The 22,104-nt window shown below is 35.7% G+C and overlaps 1 protein-coding gene across 13 annotated transcripts in view; it reads right to left on the reverse strand.

Moving 5' to 3' along the window:
• The window catches only part of LOC128206733 (transmembrane and coiled-coil domains protein 2-like), an 89,126-nt gene that overhangs the window by 14,825 nt on the left and 52,197 nt on the right, over window positions 1–22,104 (reverse strand). For 5 of the 13 annotated variants that reach the window (XM_052909390.1, XM_052909387.1, XM_052909382.1 and 2 more), the window contains 6 exons: window positions 18,602–18,634; window positions 17,865–17,879; window positions 11,358–11,437; window positions 7,581–7,647; window positions 6,693–6,713; window positions 961–1,008 (listed from right to left, as the gene is read on the reverse strand). In XM_052909390.1, coding sequence (XP_052765350.1) covers window positions 961–1,008; window positions 6,693–6,713; window positions 7,581–7,647; window positions 11,358–11,437; window positions 17,865–17,879; window positions 18,602–18,634 — 264 coding nt within the window. The remainder of the gene's footprint in view (window positions 1–960; window positions 1,009–6,692; window positions 6,714–7,580; window positions 7,648–11,357; window positions 11,438–17,864; window positions 17,880–18,601; window positions 18,635–22,104) is intronic. The other 8 variants (XM_052909391.1, XM_052909386.1, XM_052909396.1 and 5 more) reach the window with 4 other exon arrangements.

The following is a 22,104-nucleotide window of genomic DNA, read 5'->3' on the forward strand; positions in this document are numbered from 1 at the left end:
TTTCTGGGCTTGCTCAAAGTAACAATTTTATATAGGAAGGTTTGTTGATGAAAAATTAATGACAAGCACTAGTATAAGATATAGTTTAGACTTATTTCCTAAACTAGGACTATGAAAAAACTTTTTACAAAATTATATTAATCACTCCTGTTGGCAGGATGTTTAGCAAGTGTGAAGTCTTGTGTTGTGGGGGAAACTGGAGTAACCAGAGGGATCCCAACTTTTATAATACGGCTTGGTGACCACAAACCAAACTCGCATGCACCCAGGCCGGGAATAGGACCCTGGTTGCCTAGGTGAGAAGCGAGTGGACTAACCACTTCACTAGCTTGACAACAGGTTTCAGGCATGTTCATGAAAAAGTCTAATTTCCATGACTGTTGACCAAGGCCACAAGAATTTGGTCAATTCACAATAAAAGTACTTCAAAATTAAAGCAAAAATCTACAACACCAAAAGAAAGCAAATTAGTACATTCACCCCAATATAGCATATGCAAATCTACACTGTTACAGAGTGACGTCTACCGTGTGTGCCAAATAAAAACACATAGAAATATAATCGAGCTATCTTATCAAGGATCTATGATTTAAAGACAAATTAAAAAAATATATGCTAAAATACTTATTAATAATTTGCTTTGTTTCAAGACAACAAACAATTACAATTTCTTAAATTTATTTTACAATTTCTTAATTTTATTTTAAAACTGCTAAGCTAAGAGCATGGCTACCATCAATTATAAACATTCATTCTGATTTTGATTTGCATTTTAATTACAAAACCTAATCATGTTTGCCATAGCATCTTTGATAAGATATGGAAATATAATTCTTCGGTTTGACCCTAAAAGCATCATAAGCTAAACACCTATAACAGCAACACTTTTGCTCCACTTTAAAGGGAGGTCATGCAAACTGTAAAGCACACTAGTATTGCCACTATAACTGAGTAACCTACCTTGCTGCCTGCTCCTCTGACTTCACAGCAGGAGCGAGAGTTGTTTCTCTGTGAACAGGTAACATTCCCTTATTGTTACAATGCTAAAATTTTAATTACTAAGGACAACCTGATAAACCTTGGACAATGCAATTACTCAAATTACCTTCCCTGGTCACACGTTCCTATTATCTCCCTTGGACAATGAAACAACTCTTTATACTCCCTACAGACAGTTATTACTTCTGTTGCCTCCTTTAGACAATATTGTAATTCCAATTACCTCCCACAGTCATTTTTGCAATCTGTTTTACCTCCCTTAGACAATGGTACAATTCATATAACCTCCCTTAGACAATGGTATAATTCATCATTACCTCTCTTAAACAATTTTGTTTTTCCTATTACCTCCCTTAGACAATTTTATTTTTCCTATTACCTCCATTAGACATTTTTATTTTTCCTATTACCTCCCTTAAACAATTTTATTTTCCTATTGCCTCCCTTAGACAGTTTTTTTCCTTTTATCTCCCTTATACAGTTTTGTATTTCCTATTACTTCCCTTGGACCATTTTTAATTCCCCTTTCTTCACTTATTCTATATGATAATTTCTAAAATTTCCATCCATGGACATTGTGAAAATTTGGAAAATCACTTTATAATCACACTGATGATGGTCTACACATTAATACATTTTTTACCTCCCTTACAACACTTTTGCTCCAATTGTGAAAAAGAGAAGAGAGAAAAAAGGGTGATGATGCAAAAGAAAAAAAAAACATTCAGCTGATTCCTGACAAATTAAATGCTAAATTTATGTTTTGCATTAACTGATCTACTGGAGTGGATTTTTAACTGGTTTGGCAATGGCTAATATGGCAACATTCACACCCTCTCTAAGAAAGCTAAATGGGCTTATCCATGGATCTATTGTTACAATTGATTTTTTCTTTCAAATATTTTGTTCTTAGTTGATTTCTTTTGAAACAAATATGTTGGAAATATTAAACTAGGTTTATTTGAATTTTCAAATTAAAAACTTCATTTTTGACATATCAACGTAGTACTGTTTGGCCAAATGTCTTGATCCCAACAAATTTGCCATACGTTCAATGATAAGCTGGCTGCAATATGTTTTTTTTTTGCTTTACTAGACAAGAAATCTGACTTATTTGTTAAATAAAGCCAATATAACCACTACATATAACATAATGGAAAACATGTCAAATGGTAAATCTATATACAAGAAAAAATATTTAAAATAAATATTATTTTCTTTCAATGAAAAGGTAAACAAATTATTCTTAGTACAAGCAGAACTGAATAACACTTTTTGAGATGAATTCAATCAATGAAAACATTTCTTTAAATGATGTCATGTAATGTCATGCTATAACAAGAGCACTGAGTAGTGAAAGTTGGGCCTGTTGATGTTTTCAGTCAAAAATGGGACATAACTCAACAATAATTAAAGCCAGAGTTATGGGCCTTTTGCATCTGGAAACACAGCATTTTTAGTTAAGACAAAGATTAAATCTTTTGCACTCTGCAGGAGGTCTAAAAACTGATATTTTGTAAATCATGCAAAAATAGGCAGGAATCTATTTGCATAGGAGAAAGTCATGCCCAACGCAGGGCACTTACATTCATTTCAAATCATTCCCTACTGTTTTTATGCAAACGTTCACACAAAAACAACAACATGTAACCACTGTATTATATAATCCTGGTTTCAGATTAATGCTGAACTTAAGAAACCCAGAGGCTGACAACATCAAAGCTATCACAAAAACTCGACTTTTTGTACTGAAATACAGACAAACTAAGTGGCAAACAAAGGAAAGAAAAAAATACATGCTGAATTAAATAATAGGCAAAAGCCAAACTGTTGTTAAAATATGATGTTTTGGTCATTAAAGCTTATAACAATGACTGAAATACCCTGTTACATAATTCATGCAGGGTATGAAATGAGTAAGTAATTATTAGACTTCCAAAACAATTAATTAGCAAAAAAACAATAGAAATTGTAAATCAATAAAAAAAAATGCTAGTAGAAAAATATAATCATAGAATCTTACATTGTCAAACCTAACAAAAAGCATTGTATTTCCATAATTAAACAATTAGCCAAAAAACATCATCTTATATCTTCTCCCAGATAAAATTGATAACTAATATCAGGGATGTGATTGACCAGGCAGCTGGAGGGCTGAAACCATTTCTGCCATGGGTTCTTGGGGGTACTTTTGGTGTTAAAAGCACACTGCCGTATAAGAAAAACTGGCTTTTTAGAAGCTCTTTTGAAGGTTCTTCCGACTTCAAATTTGAAGCAAACTGGAACATCAACACTCACAACCAAAAGCACTCTATAAACTTTTTAAATCAGCTAAAAAAATATATATTATTTTTTTAATTTTTTTTTTTGGGGGGGGGCGGGGTCCCTGGGGCCATTAGATCCGTGGAATTCCGCGAATCTGCGGACAAATCACATCCCTGAATATGTAATAAACTATCACAAGACCACAATTAATTAATAATTTGTTTTTTTCGTACCTGGATGTCTCACAAACATACCCGTAACCCAAAGTTTTTTAGCCTCTCCCATTTTTTCTTTTCATTTTTCTTTATGTTATATATAGGTAGTAGGTTTAAAAAACAACAACCACCAATTAAACCCCCTTCCCACCCTCAAACTGTTAGTCAGGTGAGGTCAAACAAATTTATTTTTAGTTGTGGCCTCATATATATAATAAAATAATTGATAAAATATAATTTATTTTAAACATTAAAGACTGTTGAATAATTCTAAATCACAGATTTAATAAGGCCCCCCCCCCCCAAAAAAAACCTGTGTTTCCGGTAACCTGATCGACCCTATTTTTTCCACGCCGACCCTAATCTTTTTTTAGACATAAAAAGTAAAAAAATAAATAAATATATATCGTCATTATTTTTGTTGATTGTCTGTCTATGTCCCCGGAGAATAAACTTTCATTCCCGATTATGGATAACCGAGACGCTTTGTCAACAAGAAAACAAAATGGCGGAGTTCGGCGAACCCTGTCCGATATCTTCGAATTGGCAAACTCATGTTTATGGTCAAAACACGTGGTTGAGCATAGGAGACACATTTTGCTTTCTTTATAATGAAACTATTTAGGATATAGTTCGCGGTGTTATTTATCCATGTCCAAAATAAAACTTACTTTTTTTAAGGATAAGGCTTAGCATATATCATGCAGGCTTCTTACGATTAGGCTTTGCGAATTCATGCAGGCTAACTGGGAGATTCCAATACACATTTCATTAATCGTTACATTAATTTATCCGCAATTATCAATGGTTCTTTATTTCGCCTATTTTAAGTCCCATCAACTGCAATCCAAACAAACACCTGCGAAAGTTAACAACACATTTATTGGAATGTGTCGGCTGCAGATCAAAAGGTACAATTTGTGACGACAGAGCACGAGCGGTGTATAGATCATAGGCGCTCGGCTATGGTTTGTATTAAATCGGTCAATCGGATACCGTATGATCCCATTTTGTTACCTGGATTTCGTCTAGGCTGGTTAGAAAATACCATACGATCGAAAAAAATAATAATAAATAATCGTCGTCTGAGAATCTTAAAACAATGACCTAAATGTTTGAATTCACTACAAATATGAATTAAACTTTGATTGTACGAAAATAAGATACGTTAAATAAATCCATTTCCGTGTTTACTTGTTCTATTATTAACCTACCTCCACATTAGAGAGCTAACAGTTGACGTGAAAATCGGTGATTTTCTTCAAGCAAATTAACAAATTTAGTTGATAATTGACTGTTTTGCTAGAACATTATCACAGATTGGTAGAAATTGAAGTGCTGGATTTGTTCTAAAAACCGATCGCGTCTTATAAACGAGTATTGTATTAAAAAAACACCAGATTTCATGGGCAAAAAAGGCGGGAAAATCGGTCGTCGAAGGTAAGAAAATGATTTCAGACATTAAACAAAGCTGTTTTTTCTGACTTTTTGTGAATTATGAAACGCTTAGATATAACATATTTGATCCGATGCAACAGAATATTGTGTGAAATCGAAACTGTAAAAAAAAAAAAAAAAAAAAAAAAAATCCCGACCGACTGACCCTTATTTTTTTTCACCATATTACCGGAAACACGTTTTTTTGGAAGTTTTTTGGCCTAAAAGTGCTGTGGAGCAAACTACTATGGTCATCTGTTATTTTTTTCAGTTGAACAAGGGCCATAACTCAATAAGTAATAAAAGCAGAGATAGGTGTCTTGCTATACATGTATGTATTATCTCTGGCAACATGTGTACAAAGTTTCATATGAATTTCTTTTAAGTTTTATTGAGTTAAGGCCAAGGTTAAGATTTTGCACAACAGCGATGCCAATAACAATGAGGCCAAGGCAATGAGAATACATGGACTTTTTTATCTGTGAAAAACAGACAAATTAAAAACAAATCATGGAAATATCACAAATTAATCACTTCCTGACATGACAAAAACGTTTACATACTTTTTAGATGTACATACATCATATCAAATTTTCAAAGGTACACTTTGTTACATTATAAAAATGTACATATTGATCTACCCTGGAGCTTGGTTAAGTGAACTTTATTTTCATATTCATATGTTTAAAGCAACAGTGGCTGAAGCACAATTTCATTATAAATTATTGGGGGGGGGGGGGGGGGGGGGGGGCATTAATTAACGCTATTAATAGATAATAGGTTATAAGCCGCAAAACAGACATGTCACTTGGTGGGAGGGCCCATAATTGATCTAGTAAAGGTCACCTTGACCCTTAAATCAATAGAGGTCATCAATTGACTATGCTCAATGGGAATACCAAGTTTGATGGCTTTACATTAAGTCGCTCAAAATATATTTAAGGGAAACAAAGTGCCTGTGACTTTTGAAGTCAAGGTCACAATGACATTCACAGACACCTTACATATGTCCCATAATGACATAAAATATGCCCCACACATAAATTATGCCCAGACAGAAGACATAAAATATGCCCCACACATAAATTATGCCCATACAGAAGACACAAAATATGCCCCACACATAAATTATGCCCATACAGAAGACATAAAATATGCCCCACACATAAATTATGCCCAGCCAGAAGACACAAAACATGCCATACACATAAATTATGTCCATACAGAAGACACAAAATATGCCCTACACATAAAATATGCCCTACACATAAAATATGCCCCACACATAAATCATGCTCATACAAGAACCAAAATATGCCCAAACAAAAAATTAACATATGGCCCAAAAAGAAGGCATAAAACATGCTAACAACAGGAGACTTAAAATAGTATAATCCACCCATCCAGAAAATATTAAACTAATAACATATGACATCCACAAATCAAAGCCCAAAGGTAGATCAGCACCAATACATAATCTATGCATGTATGAGGGTTAAAATGGTGGTTAGGCCATGATTAAAAAATCGTTCGTTTGGCATCACCCAACAGACTGACAAAACCCAGGACCTGAAAGTATAACAGCCTCTTTATACTGGTCAAATATTTTTCCCAATTTTTTATTACAGAATTAAAGGGGTAGAAAGTAAATATAAACAAAACAAAACTACCCACCTACCCACCAAACAAAATGTGGGATTGGAAATGCCAAATAAACTATTTTTTTCATTGTGGCCTTATAGCAGTTGTGTTATGTTATTTGGTCTGCGTAAATACCTTAGGTATAAAGGCCTCAGTCTGAAGAAGAAGCATAGTAGAGTAGAGATACACACAGATCAATCATGTTTTTATAACGTTATTAATGATGGATTGTTAGTCACTTTTTTTAAAACCTTTGATAAAAATACCACGAGCTAATGCCACTGGCTGAAAATTACCACAAGCTAAATCCAATAGCTCACAACTTGGGACAAATGTACCACATACGAACGCCATTATGGCATATAATTTTAGACAAAAATACGAGAAGCAAATGAAACTGGCTCATAACTGTGACAAAAGTACCAGAAGCAAATGACAACAGGTGGACCACAGTTGATATTCGATCACCTTCATATAACTAAAAGTGCCTCCGAGGCGTTGCTCACCAGATGAACAAGACAATAGTCAGACTGTGTTTTTCTGTCATTTAATTGTTACAATAGTAAATGATCAACTGCAGCCATGTCTATTTGAATCAGAAAACCATGCCCAATAGTTTTTTGTCAATAACCCTCATTCGATAGCCCCTGTCATAAATCAACAACATACAACTTCTTTAAGTCACACACCCTTCTTTACCTTTCACAATCCCTCATCCGACAGCTGTTTCTTAACACACTCTACACTTGCCATTATTAACCCATGCCAAACACTTGCCAGCAGAAGCCCACACCTTACAGTTGCCATCAAAAACCCACACCTTACCATTGCTATCATAAACTCATGCCCTACAGTTGCCATCATAAAACCACACCCTACAGTTGGCATTATGAAGCAATGCCCTACAGTTCCTGCAAACAATACACATCTTACAGTTGCCATCATAAACGCACGCCCTACAGTTGCCATCATAAACCCACACCATACAGTTGCTGTCAGAAACCCATGCCCTACAGTACCCACCTTGCAGGAAGTGTGCCACCGGTGTGAGATTTTTCCCCATCGTCTGGCTGGCCATCATCGTTTACTTCTGAAAAAAAGGATGCACAATTTAATATCTAGTGAGCAATTAGATCACATTTTATTTATACCTTAGGACTACATTATAAGTATAAACAACACTTCTGTAATAGCTTTGTCCACATAATTAAGCTCAATGGTGTTTATAGCATAAAATTACATAAAGCATTTTTGTTACTCACTCGCAGCCGTTTATTGAAAATCTACTCCAGCATTACTACGGGAAATAAAAGATGTTTGTCAGTCAAATTTAAATGCATTAAAAGGCATCAATAAAATTACTCGCATGTTAGTCAGTTGACCAATTAGATTGTAGCACTTTTCGTTGCTTGGGTATTTTACACAAGAAACTGAAAATTATATACAACCTCACAGATGAATTCTCAGACAATCATGATGTTCCCTTTATCATTGACCACCAACAGTGTGCGTATACCACATGATAAATTACATCATAAATGCTAAATCAGAAGGCAACATTTTGTTTCAAATTAGAGACTTAATGCAAAGACAACTTTTCTTTTTCTTCACCATTTTAAAGGGCAGTCATCGCTGCTTAAAAACCAAGCCTTCGTTTTATTAAGGGAGTTAAAGTAGGTGTTAAGTTCCCTCAAACACTTCGACAAACCTGTTTTCAAAATAATGTTTTGCAAGTGCTTCATAAGATGGCAGTTTTGTGAAAGGGTTTGTTGAGGTGTTTAAGAAACTAAACTCTCAATCAAACTCTGATAAAAAAAAAAAAATGCAGGGCACTGAAAGCTGCATATACTGTGTGTTTTTTTCAGATGAAATGGTGAAAAAATAGTAAATTTATCTTTGTTTAAAGTCTTCATTCAAAGCAAAAAATTGCCTCAAAGGTTTGATGTATTTTTTATGTTTTATCACAACACAAAATCTTCAAAAACAAATCGAAGTTCAATGAGAGAAATAAATAAAAACATGAACTGTAATTAATTACTAAAAACTCAACAGATCTTTTGTTTCATAACTTTTGAAATACCTGATGAAAATGTTACTGCTCTCTGTACACTATGAACTGTTAATAGTTTCAAATTTCATAAACATACTGATACTTCGTTACTTGAAACAAAGAAACATTGGGCTAATTTAATGCTCAGAACTTTGTTAAAGTTAACAAGTTTGTTAACGTCATCGTTATTAACTTTTAAATCATTACTGTGTCTGGTGGATTAATGTATTTACATGTGATTAGCAGAGTTTCTAACAAGATTTGGGACAACTGTTTCAGATGTATTTGGTGTATTTTATAATGTTTTAACACATATTTTTTCACATTTACAAGTTCACAACGAAGGCAGTTGCTGTTTGGTCTTTGTTCATGAAAGTTAGCCTAAAGCCTCACCAAATTAATAACGTGTTCATCAGATTTCCCGCACCTATTTCTTCAGAAAAGCAAAAAATTTTTTTTTATTTTTTTAACACTTGCGCCCGCACCATCTAAAAAAAATGAGGCATAATTTGTTTAGTGGAATGTAGCCTTTCCCCTTATACATAACCGCATTTTTTCGATCGTAACAATTACCAAAACACCGGCTAGTCTCAATCATTCAGCCGCTCTAATCAGAATCAATGACGTCAACACTGATCGCAATGAACGATATAGACCCAGATGCAAGCGTCTAGATGATCGAGACTAAACACCGGCTACATGAAAACAATTTCACTTCCTGATTCTTGAAAAATACGTGAACAAATGACAATTCTACCACCATTTAAAGTTTGATTAAATTTTGGACGAATAAGTTTGTTTTAATTTGGCTCCCGCTAAAAGTAAACGTATATATACTGGGCAAGAAGTGCTGAATTATATCGTGAATGACAGTGATTATCCAAAGTTTGAATTTGATTCGGACATGTCTGATGGGAATTCGGATGACCGTTACAGTGAAAAGACAGTGTCCAATCGGTCATCTATACCTACTACACCTGTCCAGGTAGAAACTTCAGGTGTGTATTTTAAACTTCTTTGTTGTTTTGCTGTTAATATAGCAAATATGATGTATTTTTTGTATTATTTTTTCCTTCAAAAATAAACATTTAATGATTTATGCATGTTTGTTTTTATTATGCTACAGATCAAATTGTAGTGTTTATTTAATTTATATGCAATGCATGTACAATAATAGAAAAATAAGGTTTGGCTCAGAAATGAGCACCACTGGTATTCCTGCATCTTCAATTTTTTTCTTGTGTTATCATCAAACTGTTTCAGTCATGCATACGACATTATACTAGAATGAAGATTTATTTATAATATTGCTTATTAAAATTTCAGAATTCTCCGACGCAGTGGATCATGAAATTCCTGTCCCCATGAGGCAACGAGGGCGTGCTCATGGTGGAGGCATTGGTCGCCGATGAGCCAATGTTCGTGGACAGTAGGATGACGCTAAAAATTAACCTGACTGACATTCCTATGTGCTTCATGCCATCCCATGAGTTTTACCATTAACACAAAATCATCAAACAAGCCAAATTGTGTAAATATTTGTCAAAAAGAAAGAAATTGTGTCAGACTTTGTGATTGGAAAAAAGTAATAATCACACTTTGTGTTGTGAATAATTTTTTTTGGATGTTCACGTGTATATTTAAAATATATATGGAAATCATTTAAATGTTAAATATTTATGCTGATTGGTTTTTGTTTTTCTTGAAATATTTTTTTGCTATATATGAAAGTTGGCCCAATCAGTATTTGCATTACAAAAGAAATAAAAATGTCTTTTGTATATATGTTTGTTTTCTATTACTTGTCTAAATTTGAACAAAATATCTAAAAAATTAAAGAAAATGCAAGTTTAAAAAAGGTAGGCATTAAATTCTGAGAAAGCCTAAAATAAATCTCAGGCACTCGCTGTGGCATATATTTGGTGCCGAAATGGTTTACAATATGCTGTAGTTTTTTTGTAAATTCTCTACCGGAACTTAGATGGCTACCAAGGCCAATCGTGTAGTCATTGCAAGATTGATAGCTGTAGTATAAAATTTGATTGCAAATGGCTATATTCATTTTGTGAGTTATTTTTCAAGTCAAAGTCAAAGGAAAGTGGAAAACCTATGTTATAAGATTTGGGTATGTCATTGGGCAGGCAGGTGGCTGTGACCATTGGCACTTGTGTCCAGGCTTTAACTTAACCATGCATAGGGTATTTTGAAAAAAAAAACTTTTCAAAAATGTTTAAAAAACTGAAAAACTGTGGTTTTGAGTTCTCTCATTTATTAAATAGTTTAAAGAAATACATGTGTTTGATCTCAAAACTAATATTTGTATAGAATTATCTTGTAGTGTTATCATTATTTCACTGGATGTTATCCTTGTACTGTTTACAATATCATTGTTTAGTTAATAAGTGAATAAAATGTGAGAAAAAGTGAGTAAAATGACTATATATGTTTGTTCGCTCTTCGCTCACTCCTCTTTTTTGCTAAATGCAAAACAAATATTTTTATTATTATTTCGCTCGCTCGCCCCATTATTTTTTGGAAAAAATCCGATGAACAAGTTATCAATTTGGTGTGACCTAATAACTTAATTTCAACAATTTAAAAAAATGCAAACATTTCTTCTGAGATTATGTCCCTTTAAACCACCACACCAAGGCAATGAAAAAAACTAGACTATTTTTTTCGAAAAACAAATTAAGCCCTTGTAATGATTTCATGTTTTGTAATTATTCAAGAATTACGAAAAGACTTACTCATGGCACTTATGTTGTCTGCACTTCCAAACTTATTCTTTATAAGGTGAGCAAACTCCCTGGGCTTGGATACTATGGACCTGAAATAAGCAAGTGTTAGGTTAAATCATACCTAAATATAAGGTTACTTTATACCATGTATGAGGTTACATCATACCTTAAAAATATGGTTACATTAAACCGTACTATACACTAAGAAAACTGAAAACAAACATCACACATTATTCCCAAATAAATGTGACTCTAAGATTTTGGTGTAAAAAATCATCAAACAACCCATTATTTATTATTGGTAAAATTTAAATAATTAATATCCTAGGCATATAGGCTTGTATAATTATCAAGTATAAATCATATCTTTGACACATTTCCCTTGTATTACCAGTTTTAACTGTCTTATTATATATCAACACATTTTTTTTATGAATAATTGAAAAAAAAATCGCTCCATTATCTTACACTAAATTTTAAAACAGAAAAATATAACAACTCAATATCCTCAGTAAATATATCTGTATAAATCCATTAGTAATTACTCTTTTGATGCTTCAAGTTAATTAAGGCCTTTTTGAAATTCTAAAAAAGAAATGATAAGGCGTCTAAAAATGCAACAAAACTTCTTTGTAAGTAATTTTAAAAAGGCCTTTTGGCTGAAAAATCAATTAAGGCTTATCTCTGAACTCCATTATGAGTATATTAAGATATTAAAATTCTGCCAATACATGATAATATCAGATAGTAGAAAAATAGATGTTTAAATTCTGAATCAATGCAATAATTAGTTGGGATGAGTTACACTGCTGAGAAAGAAATAAAGATCTTGTCAATTTAGTAAAGGGATTAGACACCAGATGATACCAATGTAAGAAAAAAGAAAATTGTCAAAAACTTACGAAAATTTGACATTGTTGTATACAATGCAATGAATCTTACTTACTGATGTATCACATCGCTAAATACGACACATGTCTTACTGATGTATCACATCGCTATATACGACACATGTCTTACTGATGTATCACATCGCTATATACGACACATGTCTTACTGATGTATCACATCGCTATATACGACACATGTCTTACTGATGTATCACATCGCTATATACGACACATGTCTTACTGATGTATCACATCGCTAAATACGACACATGTCTTACTGATGTATCACATCGCTAAATACGACACATGTCTTACTGATGTATCACATCGCTAAATACGACACATGTCTTACTGATGTATCACATCGCTAAATACGACACATGTCTTACTGATGTATCACATCGTTAAATACGACACATGTATTACTGATGTATCACATCGCTAAATACGACACATGTCTTACTGATGTATCACATCGCTAAATACGACACATGTCTTACTGATGTATCACATCACTAAATACAACACATATGTCTTACTGATGTATCAGATCACTAAATACGACACATGTATTCACAGTTTATGCATATTTTTCAAATGTGAAATTTCTACCATGTTAATCCCAGTAAATTTAAATACAGCATTGGTATACGTTTCTAAACTTATCAGGACCATCGCATGCTAAATATACACACTATAAACTGGGAATCCAGTTTGCTCTATTTTTAAGTTCGTAAACTGAGACAGCAATATTATTTTAATCAATCATGTAAAATAATTTATTACCAGCCTTATACTAGCTTGAATTCATAATTCTAGGCTTGTTTTGAAGTTATACTGTATTTGCCAATTATAGGACATTATCGGGTGTCTAGTCCCTTTAATTTGCAGTAATCACATTTACATAATTATAAAAACATTATATGCTTTTAAGCATCATAAACTAAACAAGAGTTCCACGAACTGAATATGAGCCTCCATGTTTCAAGGGTGCCCACTTTTTGGAATTGTAAATAATTAAAAAACAAGAGATGTTTGTCAAACATTATGCCCCCCCCCCCCCCCCCCCCCCCCCCCCCCCCCCCCCCCCCCCCCCCCCCCCCCCCCCCCCCCCCCCCCCCCCCCCCCCCCCCCCCCCCCCCCCCCCCCGAGCGCCATGTTGTCAGGATTATATGGACAATTGAATGAAATATGCATGGACCGAAATGACAGCTGATTTGTTGCTGTTTTAAGATTATGACCATTAAAGTGTGAGGATAAAGTGTGTTATGACCGTCATGACCTTTGACTCTATGAACTCAAAATCCAGAGTCATTAGCTGGTCACCAGAAACCTAAATGTCAAGTTTGAGGGCCATGGGTGCAGGCATTGTCAAGTTATCAAAAGACAAGTTTTTTTCGTTCAAGGTCACTGTGACCTTGACCTTTGACCCGATGACCCCTTAAATCATAAGGGGTCATCTACAAGTCAGATGCAACTCCAAGTCAAGTTTGAAGGCCATGGGTTCAGGCATTGTTGAGTTATCACTCGGACAACCTTTTACCATTCAAGATCACTGTGACCTTGACCTTTGGCTCTATGAATCCTAAAATCAATAAGGGTGATCTACTGGTCAGGCTTAACATCCATGTCAAGTTTAATGATCATAGGTTCAGGCATTGTCGAGATATCATTGGGGGAAGATTTGTTAACTTTTTTGCATTAAAGGTTACTGTGACATTGACCTTGGCCTGATGACCCCCAAAGTCGATAGGGGTCATCTACTTGGCAGGCCCAACCTTCATATCAAGTTTAATGACCATAGGTCCAAGAATTGTCGAGTTTGCTTTCAAGGTCACTGTGACCTTGACCTTTGACCCCTAAAATCAATAGGGGTCATCTACTGGTCAGGCCCAACCTCCATGTCAAGTTTGAGGGCCATGGGTGCAGGCATTGTTGAGTTATCACTTGGACAACCTTTTATCATTCAAGGTCACTGTGACCTTGACATTTGGCCCAATGACCCCTAAAATTAATAGGGACAATCTTCTGGCCAGGCTCAACCTCCAAATCAAGTTTGAGGGCCATGGGTGCAGCCATTGTCAAGTTATCACTCGGATAACCTTTTACCATTCCAGGTCACTGTGACCTTGACCTTTGGCCCAATGACCCCTTAAATCAATAGGGACCATCTTCTGGCCAGGCCCAACCTCCAAGTCAAGTTTGAGGGCCATGGGTGCAGGCATTGTCGAGTTATCACTCGGACAACCTTTTACCATTTCAGGTCACTGTGACCTTGACCTTTGGCCAGATGACCCCCAAAAACCATAGGGGTCATCTCCTGGTCAGGCCGATTCTCCAAGTGAAGTTTGAGGGCCATGGGTGCAGGCATTGTTGAGTTATCAATCGGACAACCTTTTACCATTCAAGGTCACTGTGACCTTGACCTTTGGCCCAATGACCCCCAAAAACAATAGGGGTCATCTACTGGTCAGGCCCAACCTCCAAGTCAAGTTTGAGGGCCATGGGTGCAGACATTGTTGAGTTATCACTCGAACAACCTTTTACCATTCAAGGTCACTGTGACCTTGACCTTTGACCCATTGAGCCCAAAAAACATTAGGGGTCAGCTACTGTTCAGGCCCAACCTCCAAGTCAAGTTTGAGGGCCATGGGTGCAGGCATTGTCACGTTATCACTCGGACACCTTTTACCATTCAAGGTCACTGTGACCTTGACCTTTGGCCTGATGACCCCCAAAAACAATAGGGGTCATCTACTGGTCAGGCCCATCCTCCATGTCAAGTTTGAGGGCCATGGGTGCAGGCATTGTTGAGTTATCACTCGGACAAGCTTTAAAATTATTTTACCATTAAAGGTCACTGTGACCTTGACCTTTGACCCGATGACCCCCAAAATCAATAGGGGTCATCTACTGGTCAGGCCCAACCTTCATGTGAAGTTTGATGACAATACGTCCAGGAATTGTTGAGTTATCACCCGGACAAGCTTTGGTCTACCGACTGACCGACCGACCGCCCGACCGACCGACATGCCTGTGCAAAACAATATACCCCTCTTCTTCGAAGGGGGGCATAATTATTATTATAAATATTTATGAGTAGGACGGTCTATCATCATGTAGCTACAGCAATATGATTCACCATTGAACTAAAATTAATACTGTTATATTTCTGTTCGTTAAGTCTTTTCGAGGTTAAATATGCCTTAAACATATGTACCCCAGTATAGTGAAGATTGGATAAAAAAGGCTCAAGGATATGAGCTGTCAAAGTAATGCCCAGTTAATTGTAACCACAGACCCCAGGTCCTTGGTATAGAGGGGAGAGCGGGAAAAATGGGCCATATTTTTACTTTCCTGATGGCCCCACAATGCCGAGTGAATGCGGTGGTTTTGTTTTCGCTCCAAAAATAGATGGAATGGGCCTTACCTAGGATGTCCCCTGGGTGCTGGGGCAATCGGCAGGAATTTTACCAGTTTGACCCCTCAGGGCGGGGATTTTACCATGGATTGGCTGGACCGAAAGTCAAAGTCCCCGCTATTCCCGGGACCTGAGGGGTCTTGGTTAAAATTGACGCACAATTTGTGCATAAATTAGGTCAACTTTTAAAATTAAAGAGTTATAACTAATTCAAGAATTATAACTCTAGAATGTATAATTTGATCTGGCTGTGGATAGAACTCTCATTTGCTGCAGTCAGAGAGCTTACATTGTGAAGTAGGTAAATCTATGACAATTCAAGGGCCATAACTTTATAGAGTTAATTAAGCATTCCGACTGTTGATCACACTCAAGATTATTTATGCTGATATTACCAGACAGAGTGTGTATTCAAATAAATTACCCCATAAATACTATGGCAGAAGGCAATAAATGGACAGCTATGCTACTTAACCCTTTGCATGCTGGGTAAATTGTCGTCTGCTCAAAAATGTCATCTGGTTTATTCTAAATTTCTTTCAATTTACTTAAAACTTTGGGGATATATTGACTGAGTGGCAAACAGCTTGGAACCTGACCAGACGCCGAGTAACTCGGCGCCTGGTCAGGTTCCAAGCTGTTTGCAAAGCCTTTAAAATCGCCATCAGCAGCCTAAGGGTTAAAGAGCACTGCCTTTGTTTCATGAACCCCGTTGGATTATAGGTGATTAGTTTCCTCAAATACATCGACAAACCTGTTTCCAAAATACTGTTTTGACAGTGCCCCATCAGGTGGCGGTATTGTGAAAAGGTTTGGTGAATTATATTTTAAGAAAATTACCTCTCAATCAAGTTCTGAGAACTTTTAAGACCGAAGGCTGAGGGCTCTGTAAGCGGCGTAGGCTGCACTTTGTTTCATTTTAAATGATGAAGAAATGGTAAAGTAAAATATCCTTTGTTTAAAGTCTTCATTTGAAGCAAAATATTGCCTTCTGTCAAAAGCTTTTTTGGAGTAATTTATCACGTGGTATATACACAAACTGATGAACAGTGTGAACAAGTTTGGTAAAGATTGGATAAGTCATGTTCAAGTTAGAGAGTCACAGTGGGTATAACAATGATGAAGCATATGACGGTGTCGGGCAACAGGTTACCTGGTAACCAACAGGTTGTGTCAGCCATGCTACATAGGAGACAAAAAAAAATCCAATAGAACCATTTTTCATTGTAAAATATAGGAACCGGACAAAACCTCCTGTGCCATTTCTGATTAGGTGGATAAAACCACTCACAGGATTTTGACAAGGTGAACAAACCTCCCAGATCTTTTTTGACATGGTGGACTAAACAAGAAAATCAATCTGTAGTGTTAAATTTTGTCTACCATGTCAAAATGATCTAGAATGTTTTGTCCGCAATGTCAAAATGTTATGTGATATTTTGTCCTGACCTAGTCAAAAATGACATGGGTGACTTTGTCCATGGGATGTTATAATTATCCTACATTCATAAAATGTATTATTCATTTATTTGATAATTCTTGCATTCAAAAGGCTCAGAGAACAATTTATGAATGGGGTAAAGTTGGTAATATTATTGAAAATTGCAGGAAAATGTATGTAGGTACAGTGACTTATGCATTTTAAGATCACAGAAAAAAATAATTTTAGATTCTAATCCAAATCCACCCTTTTCCGAAGAATCTATCTGGCCCAATGTGTTTTGGTTTGTTTTTAAAAAATCCCCTACTCAGTTATTTTTCTTTAAAACAGAAGTCATCCCCTAAATACTTAATCTTAACATCCATCCCCTTATGACAGCATCCCTGACCACCTTAAAAAATCTGCACACGATCCCTTTAAAAATCTGCACACCACCCTTTACAAAACAGCACCCCACCCCCCTTTAAAAATCTGCACACCCATCCCTTACAAAATCTGCACACCCACCCCTGTGAAAAATCAGCACATCCACCCCCACGAAAAAACAGCACACCCAACCCCGTGAAAAAACAGCACACCCACCCCCGTGAAAAAACAGCACACCCGACCCTGAGAAAAAACAGCACACCCAACCTCGTGAAAAAACAGCACACCTAACCCCGTGAAAAAACAGCACACCCATCCCCGTGAAAAATCAGAATACCCCTGTCTAAAAATCTGGACGAGAATCTAAAAGCTATTTTCCTCTGGCCTTTAATATATACCATTGTGATACATGTCTGAAAAATAACAAGTATTCCAACATAAAAGAAAGGTTACACTAGGCACATTCCAACACTCATGAAAACATTTGAACTTAATTTACTTTATACTCATTTCTTTTAGGTCAATTGTGAAGAAAGCTGACAGCTTATAGATTCACAATCGAGTCCATTTTCTGAGTAGAAACCATGGCAGTACTGGTGTCTGTTTTGAAAGGCAACGAGTACGTAACCCTGTAGTGATCAAAACCTGTTGGGATCACTGCCATTTTCTGGCACCCTGCATCCTTTTTACTTCACTCTGCTGTACCCTTTTGTTTCACAGAGTCAATTTTCAAAAATATGTGTAAAAAATAAATATACATTAATTTGACAGTTAAGTAAAGGTAACAGCTAAGGTATTTATAGCAATCTTTTAGTATTGAAAGTAGCTACAACACATACCCAATATGAATTGAACATTAGCCCTTTCTGACCTTCAGTTCATCAATTAAATGCTAAGAGTAGGTTATACTTGATTGAAAAGTAATGATATCTGAAATATCATCAAGTTCTCTACGAAAATGTATCCTTCAATTATCAAGGGGTCATTTTGACCTCTTTTATTGCATGTACGTTGAACATTTGATCTGAAAACAATGTTCCATATGGTTCTATATTATAACAAAGAAGCATTAAAAAGCGGCCACAGCATAAACATGCTCTCAGGTAAAACCTTTGATGTTTAATTTTCTACTTACTCTTTTGCTCCCTTGATATTTCCAACCACACCTCTGAAAAGAGAAAAAAACAAGAAGTAAAACAAGAGCACCTCAAAGCAAACGCTAAATCTCGTCTGTTTTTTTGTTTTTTTTGCTGTTGTTGGCATAACTCAGTAATAAGTAAAGCCAGAGTATTGGACCTTGCTGTAACTGTCAATAAAACAGTTGGCATAACACTTTATCAACAGGTATTTAAGCCAGAGTGATCGGCATTTGTATACATGTGAGTATTGTCTCTTAAGCAACATGTGTACCAAGTTTCGTTGAAAATGCCTATAAGCTCGTCTGTTTTTGCTGTTGCTGTTTTTTTTCGGTGAGCCAATTAGAGGCAAAGCCCAACAATTATTAAGTTAGAGTTATGGGCCTTGCTACATTGCCTCTGGTAACATATCTACCAAGTTTGTTCAAATATCTTGAATTGGTTTTACAGTCATGGCCAAGTTTCTGCACTACAATACCAACAATAGTCCGAGAGAAAGGCTATGCAATACTTGAAATTGTCATCTTTGAAGAACAGAGAAGTTAAAAACAAACGTTGAAACATGCAAGGCAAAAACAATTAATAATCTATATCATTTTTTTCTTTGAAAACAGACACGCTTAAAAAGAAACCATTTATGTGGTGTTAAATGTTAATCATATGTTAAAAAATCAATATTGTAGGATTGTGACTATTTCTATGAATTGATAAAAGGTAATTAAAGATTTTTAGTCAAAATGCCCAAACCCGAATTATGCATTTGAAAAACACCAAATCGGTATGAAACACCGCAACAATTTGACATGGTTAAACACTTTTTCATTATTTGCAACCATGGTATTTTCTTCTATAACATGTCATACATACCGTGGGAAAATTGACTGAAAAAATCTCGTTTATATGAATATGCATGAGGCAGGGGAGACAACTCTTCTTCCAATGAAATCACATGTTATAATTCAATACCTTTAAATAACCCTGTACTGTCAGTTGTCTCCGCAGTTAAGTGGTCTATGTGACTGGTTTAAAAATTTGTAGCAATCAGACGGACAGAGTTCAATTCAAGCTTTCACCAAAATACTTTTCTCTAAGGGAAAACGTTAGTACGAGTGTCTGTGTATATGTGAGTCAGTTTTACCAAAGGTTTCCTTGCGGAACCAAAGAAATTGCCACATCAATTGTTCATGATAACGAGATTTTCCTAACCAATTGCCCACAGTACAAAACTAGATGTTGCTTTTTTGAAAAAGAGCTTGTCTCCCCAATTGTGTGGTCATTGCTGAGAATTAATCAAAGATGGACATGAAATTTGTACTTTTGGACTGTAGAGGAACCAACAGTGACCTTGAAGTTTGGCCTATTCACCAATATTCAGTAGTGAACCTCTACTGCACAAGATCAGTGATCTCAAAATCAATAGGGGTCATCTTCTTACCATGACCAACTTGCATACCAAGTATAAAGTTCCAGGCTCCAAGCGTTCTTTATTTATTGAGCGGAAACGAAGTGTGACGAACAGACTGACAGACTGACTGACGGACTGCATTACAAATTCAATAGGGGTCGCTACTAGTCATGACCAACTTGCATACCAAGTATGAAGTTCCTGGGTGCAAGCGTTCTTTAGTTACTGAGCGGTAACCTTTTCTTCACCTCAAGGTCACGGCAACCTTGACCTTTGACCTACTGCTCTCAAAATCAATAGGGTTAATCTACTAGTCATGACCAACTAGCATACCAAGTATGAAGTTCCTGGGTACAAGCCTCTTTAGTTATTGAGCAGAAACCATTTTTAAACTTTAGGTCACTGCCAACAAATCGTTTTTTACCTGAGGGTAACCGCAACCTTGACCGTTGACCTTTTGATCTCAAAATCAATAGGGGTCAACTACTAGTCATAAACAACTAGCATACCAAGTATGAAGTTCCTGGACCCAAAGGATCTTTAGTTATTGAGCGGAAACCGTTTCTTCACCTCAAGTTTAGCGCAACCTTAACCTTTGATCTACTGATCATAAAATCAATAGGGGTCATCTACTAGTCATGATCAACCAGCATACCAAGTATGAAGTTCCTGGTTCTAAGCATTCTATAGTTATTGAGCAGAAACGAAGTGTGACGTACAGACTGACGGACAGGGCAAAAACAATTTGTCTCCCCATGAATGGGGGAGACATAATGAAGCACAGTACAGTTAATCCGATGAGGACACTTTTTGGGCCCGCAAGTTTCTGTCCAATCTTTGCATACAGTAAGTGGGTGTAAAGCATACATTTTTTATTTTAATTTCAGATCTCTCCTTAACTTAAAAGGCAGCCGGCTTTATTTTCAAAAGAAAAAGAAAATAAACCTACTAAAATGCGATTAAAATGTTAGATGAATAAAAAAAATCAAATTAAAATTTAGCCAAATTCCACCCATACAATAACTTCAGGAAATGGTTTTTCATTTTTTCAAACTTCAATCGAGAATCTATTTTTAGGTGTAATTGATACTTAAGTGCGTACATTTTATATATGTAATATTTTTATTTTAAAAATAGTTTATCAAGTCAAACTTTTCAAAATGCGATCCATTTTTGTTGCTTACGTGTACTTCGCAATTTTCTTTTAACTTTAGCATTATGTTATCAAAATGTAAACACCACAAAAAGTGTTTCAATAATTTGTATTTTATTAGGTTTTATTAGGTTTATAGAAGCATTTGCACTTGGCTGCCTTTAAGCTTTTTTAGGGACTTCTATACAATAGAATCATGTGTGCGTTTAAGCGTGTTTCAAAGAACTCAGTTTTATATATTTAATGGGCGCTCAATGAGTCAACATAGGAAAGACATGATATTAAAATTTTTGTTAATCATTTAGTCAAGGTCACAACTTAAATATAATATTTAACTGCTCTAAATCATATCAAACATTAATGTTATCAAAATAAATATTAATACTTCAGCAAAATATTGTTTCAAAAAAGCAATCATAAGATATGTCTATTGATAAGATTGTGTCAATAAAACAACAGGCAAATGATTCTAGAAATTGTTAGCATAGCAAAGAAGCCTGAAAAAAGCATGGCATTGTGATGGAAACAAAATAGATCTAAATGCAACAAAAGTTGAAGCAAATTTTTTCAAATAGTTAAAAAATATAAGGAGGAAGAACTTTTAGGGATTTTTCTGATTTTAAAGGGAATTTAAACAACAGCACGTTGATGTCAATGCTCAATCATATTTTCATCTCTGTCAATCAAGGGGGCAGAACTCTACAGTTATTAAAGTTATTAAGGCCAGAGTTATCGGCCTTGCCACAGTCAGATGTATATAATGACTAGAACTCAGGGATGTGTTTGACCTGGAAGCTGAAGGGCGGGGGGGCGGGGGGGGGGGGGGGGGGGGAGGGGGTATAAGCCATAAGAGGGTTCTCAAATTTTTTCGACTGAACCATCTTAATTTGTAAAGTACCTGACAGCTACTACTTAGACATTTGAACCATCCATTTTGCTCGGCA

Source organism: Mya arenaria, chromosome 10 (genome assembly GCF_026914265.1).
Source record: "Mya arenaria isolate MELC-2E11 chromosome 10, ASM2691426v1".
In the NCBI taxonomy this organism is placed as follows: domain Eukaryota; kingdom Metazoa; phylum Mollusca; class Bivalvia; order Myida; family Myidae; genus Mya; species Mya arenaria.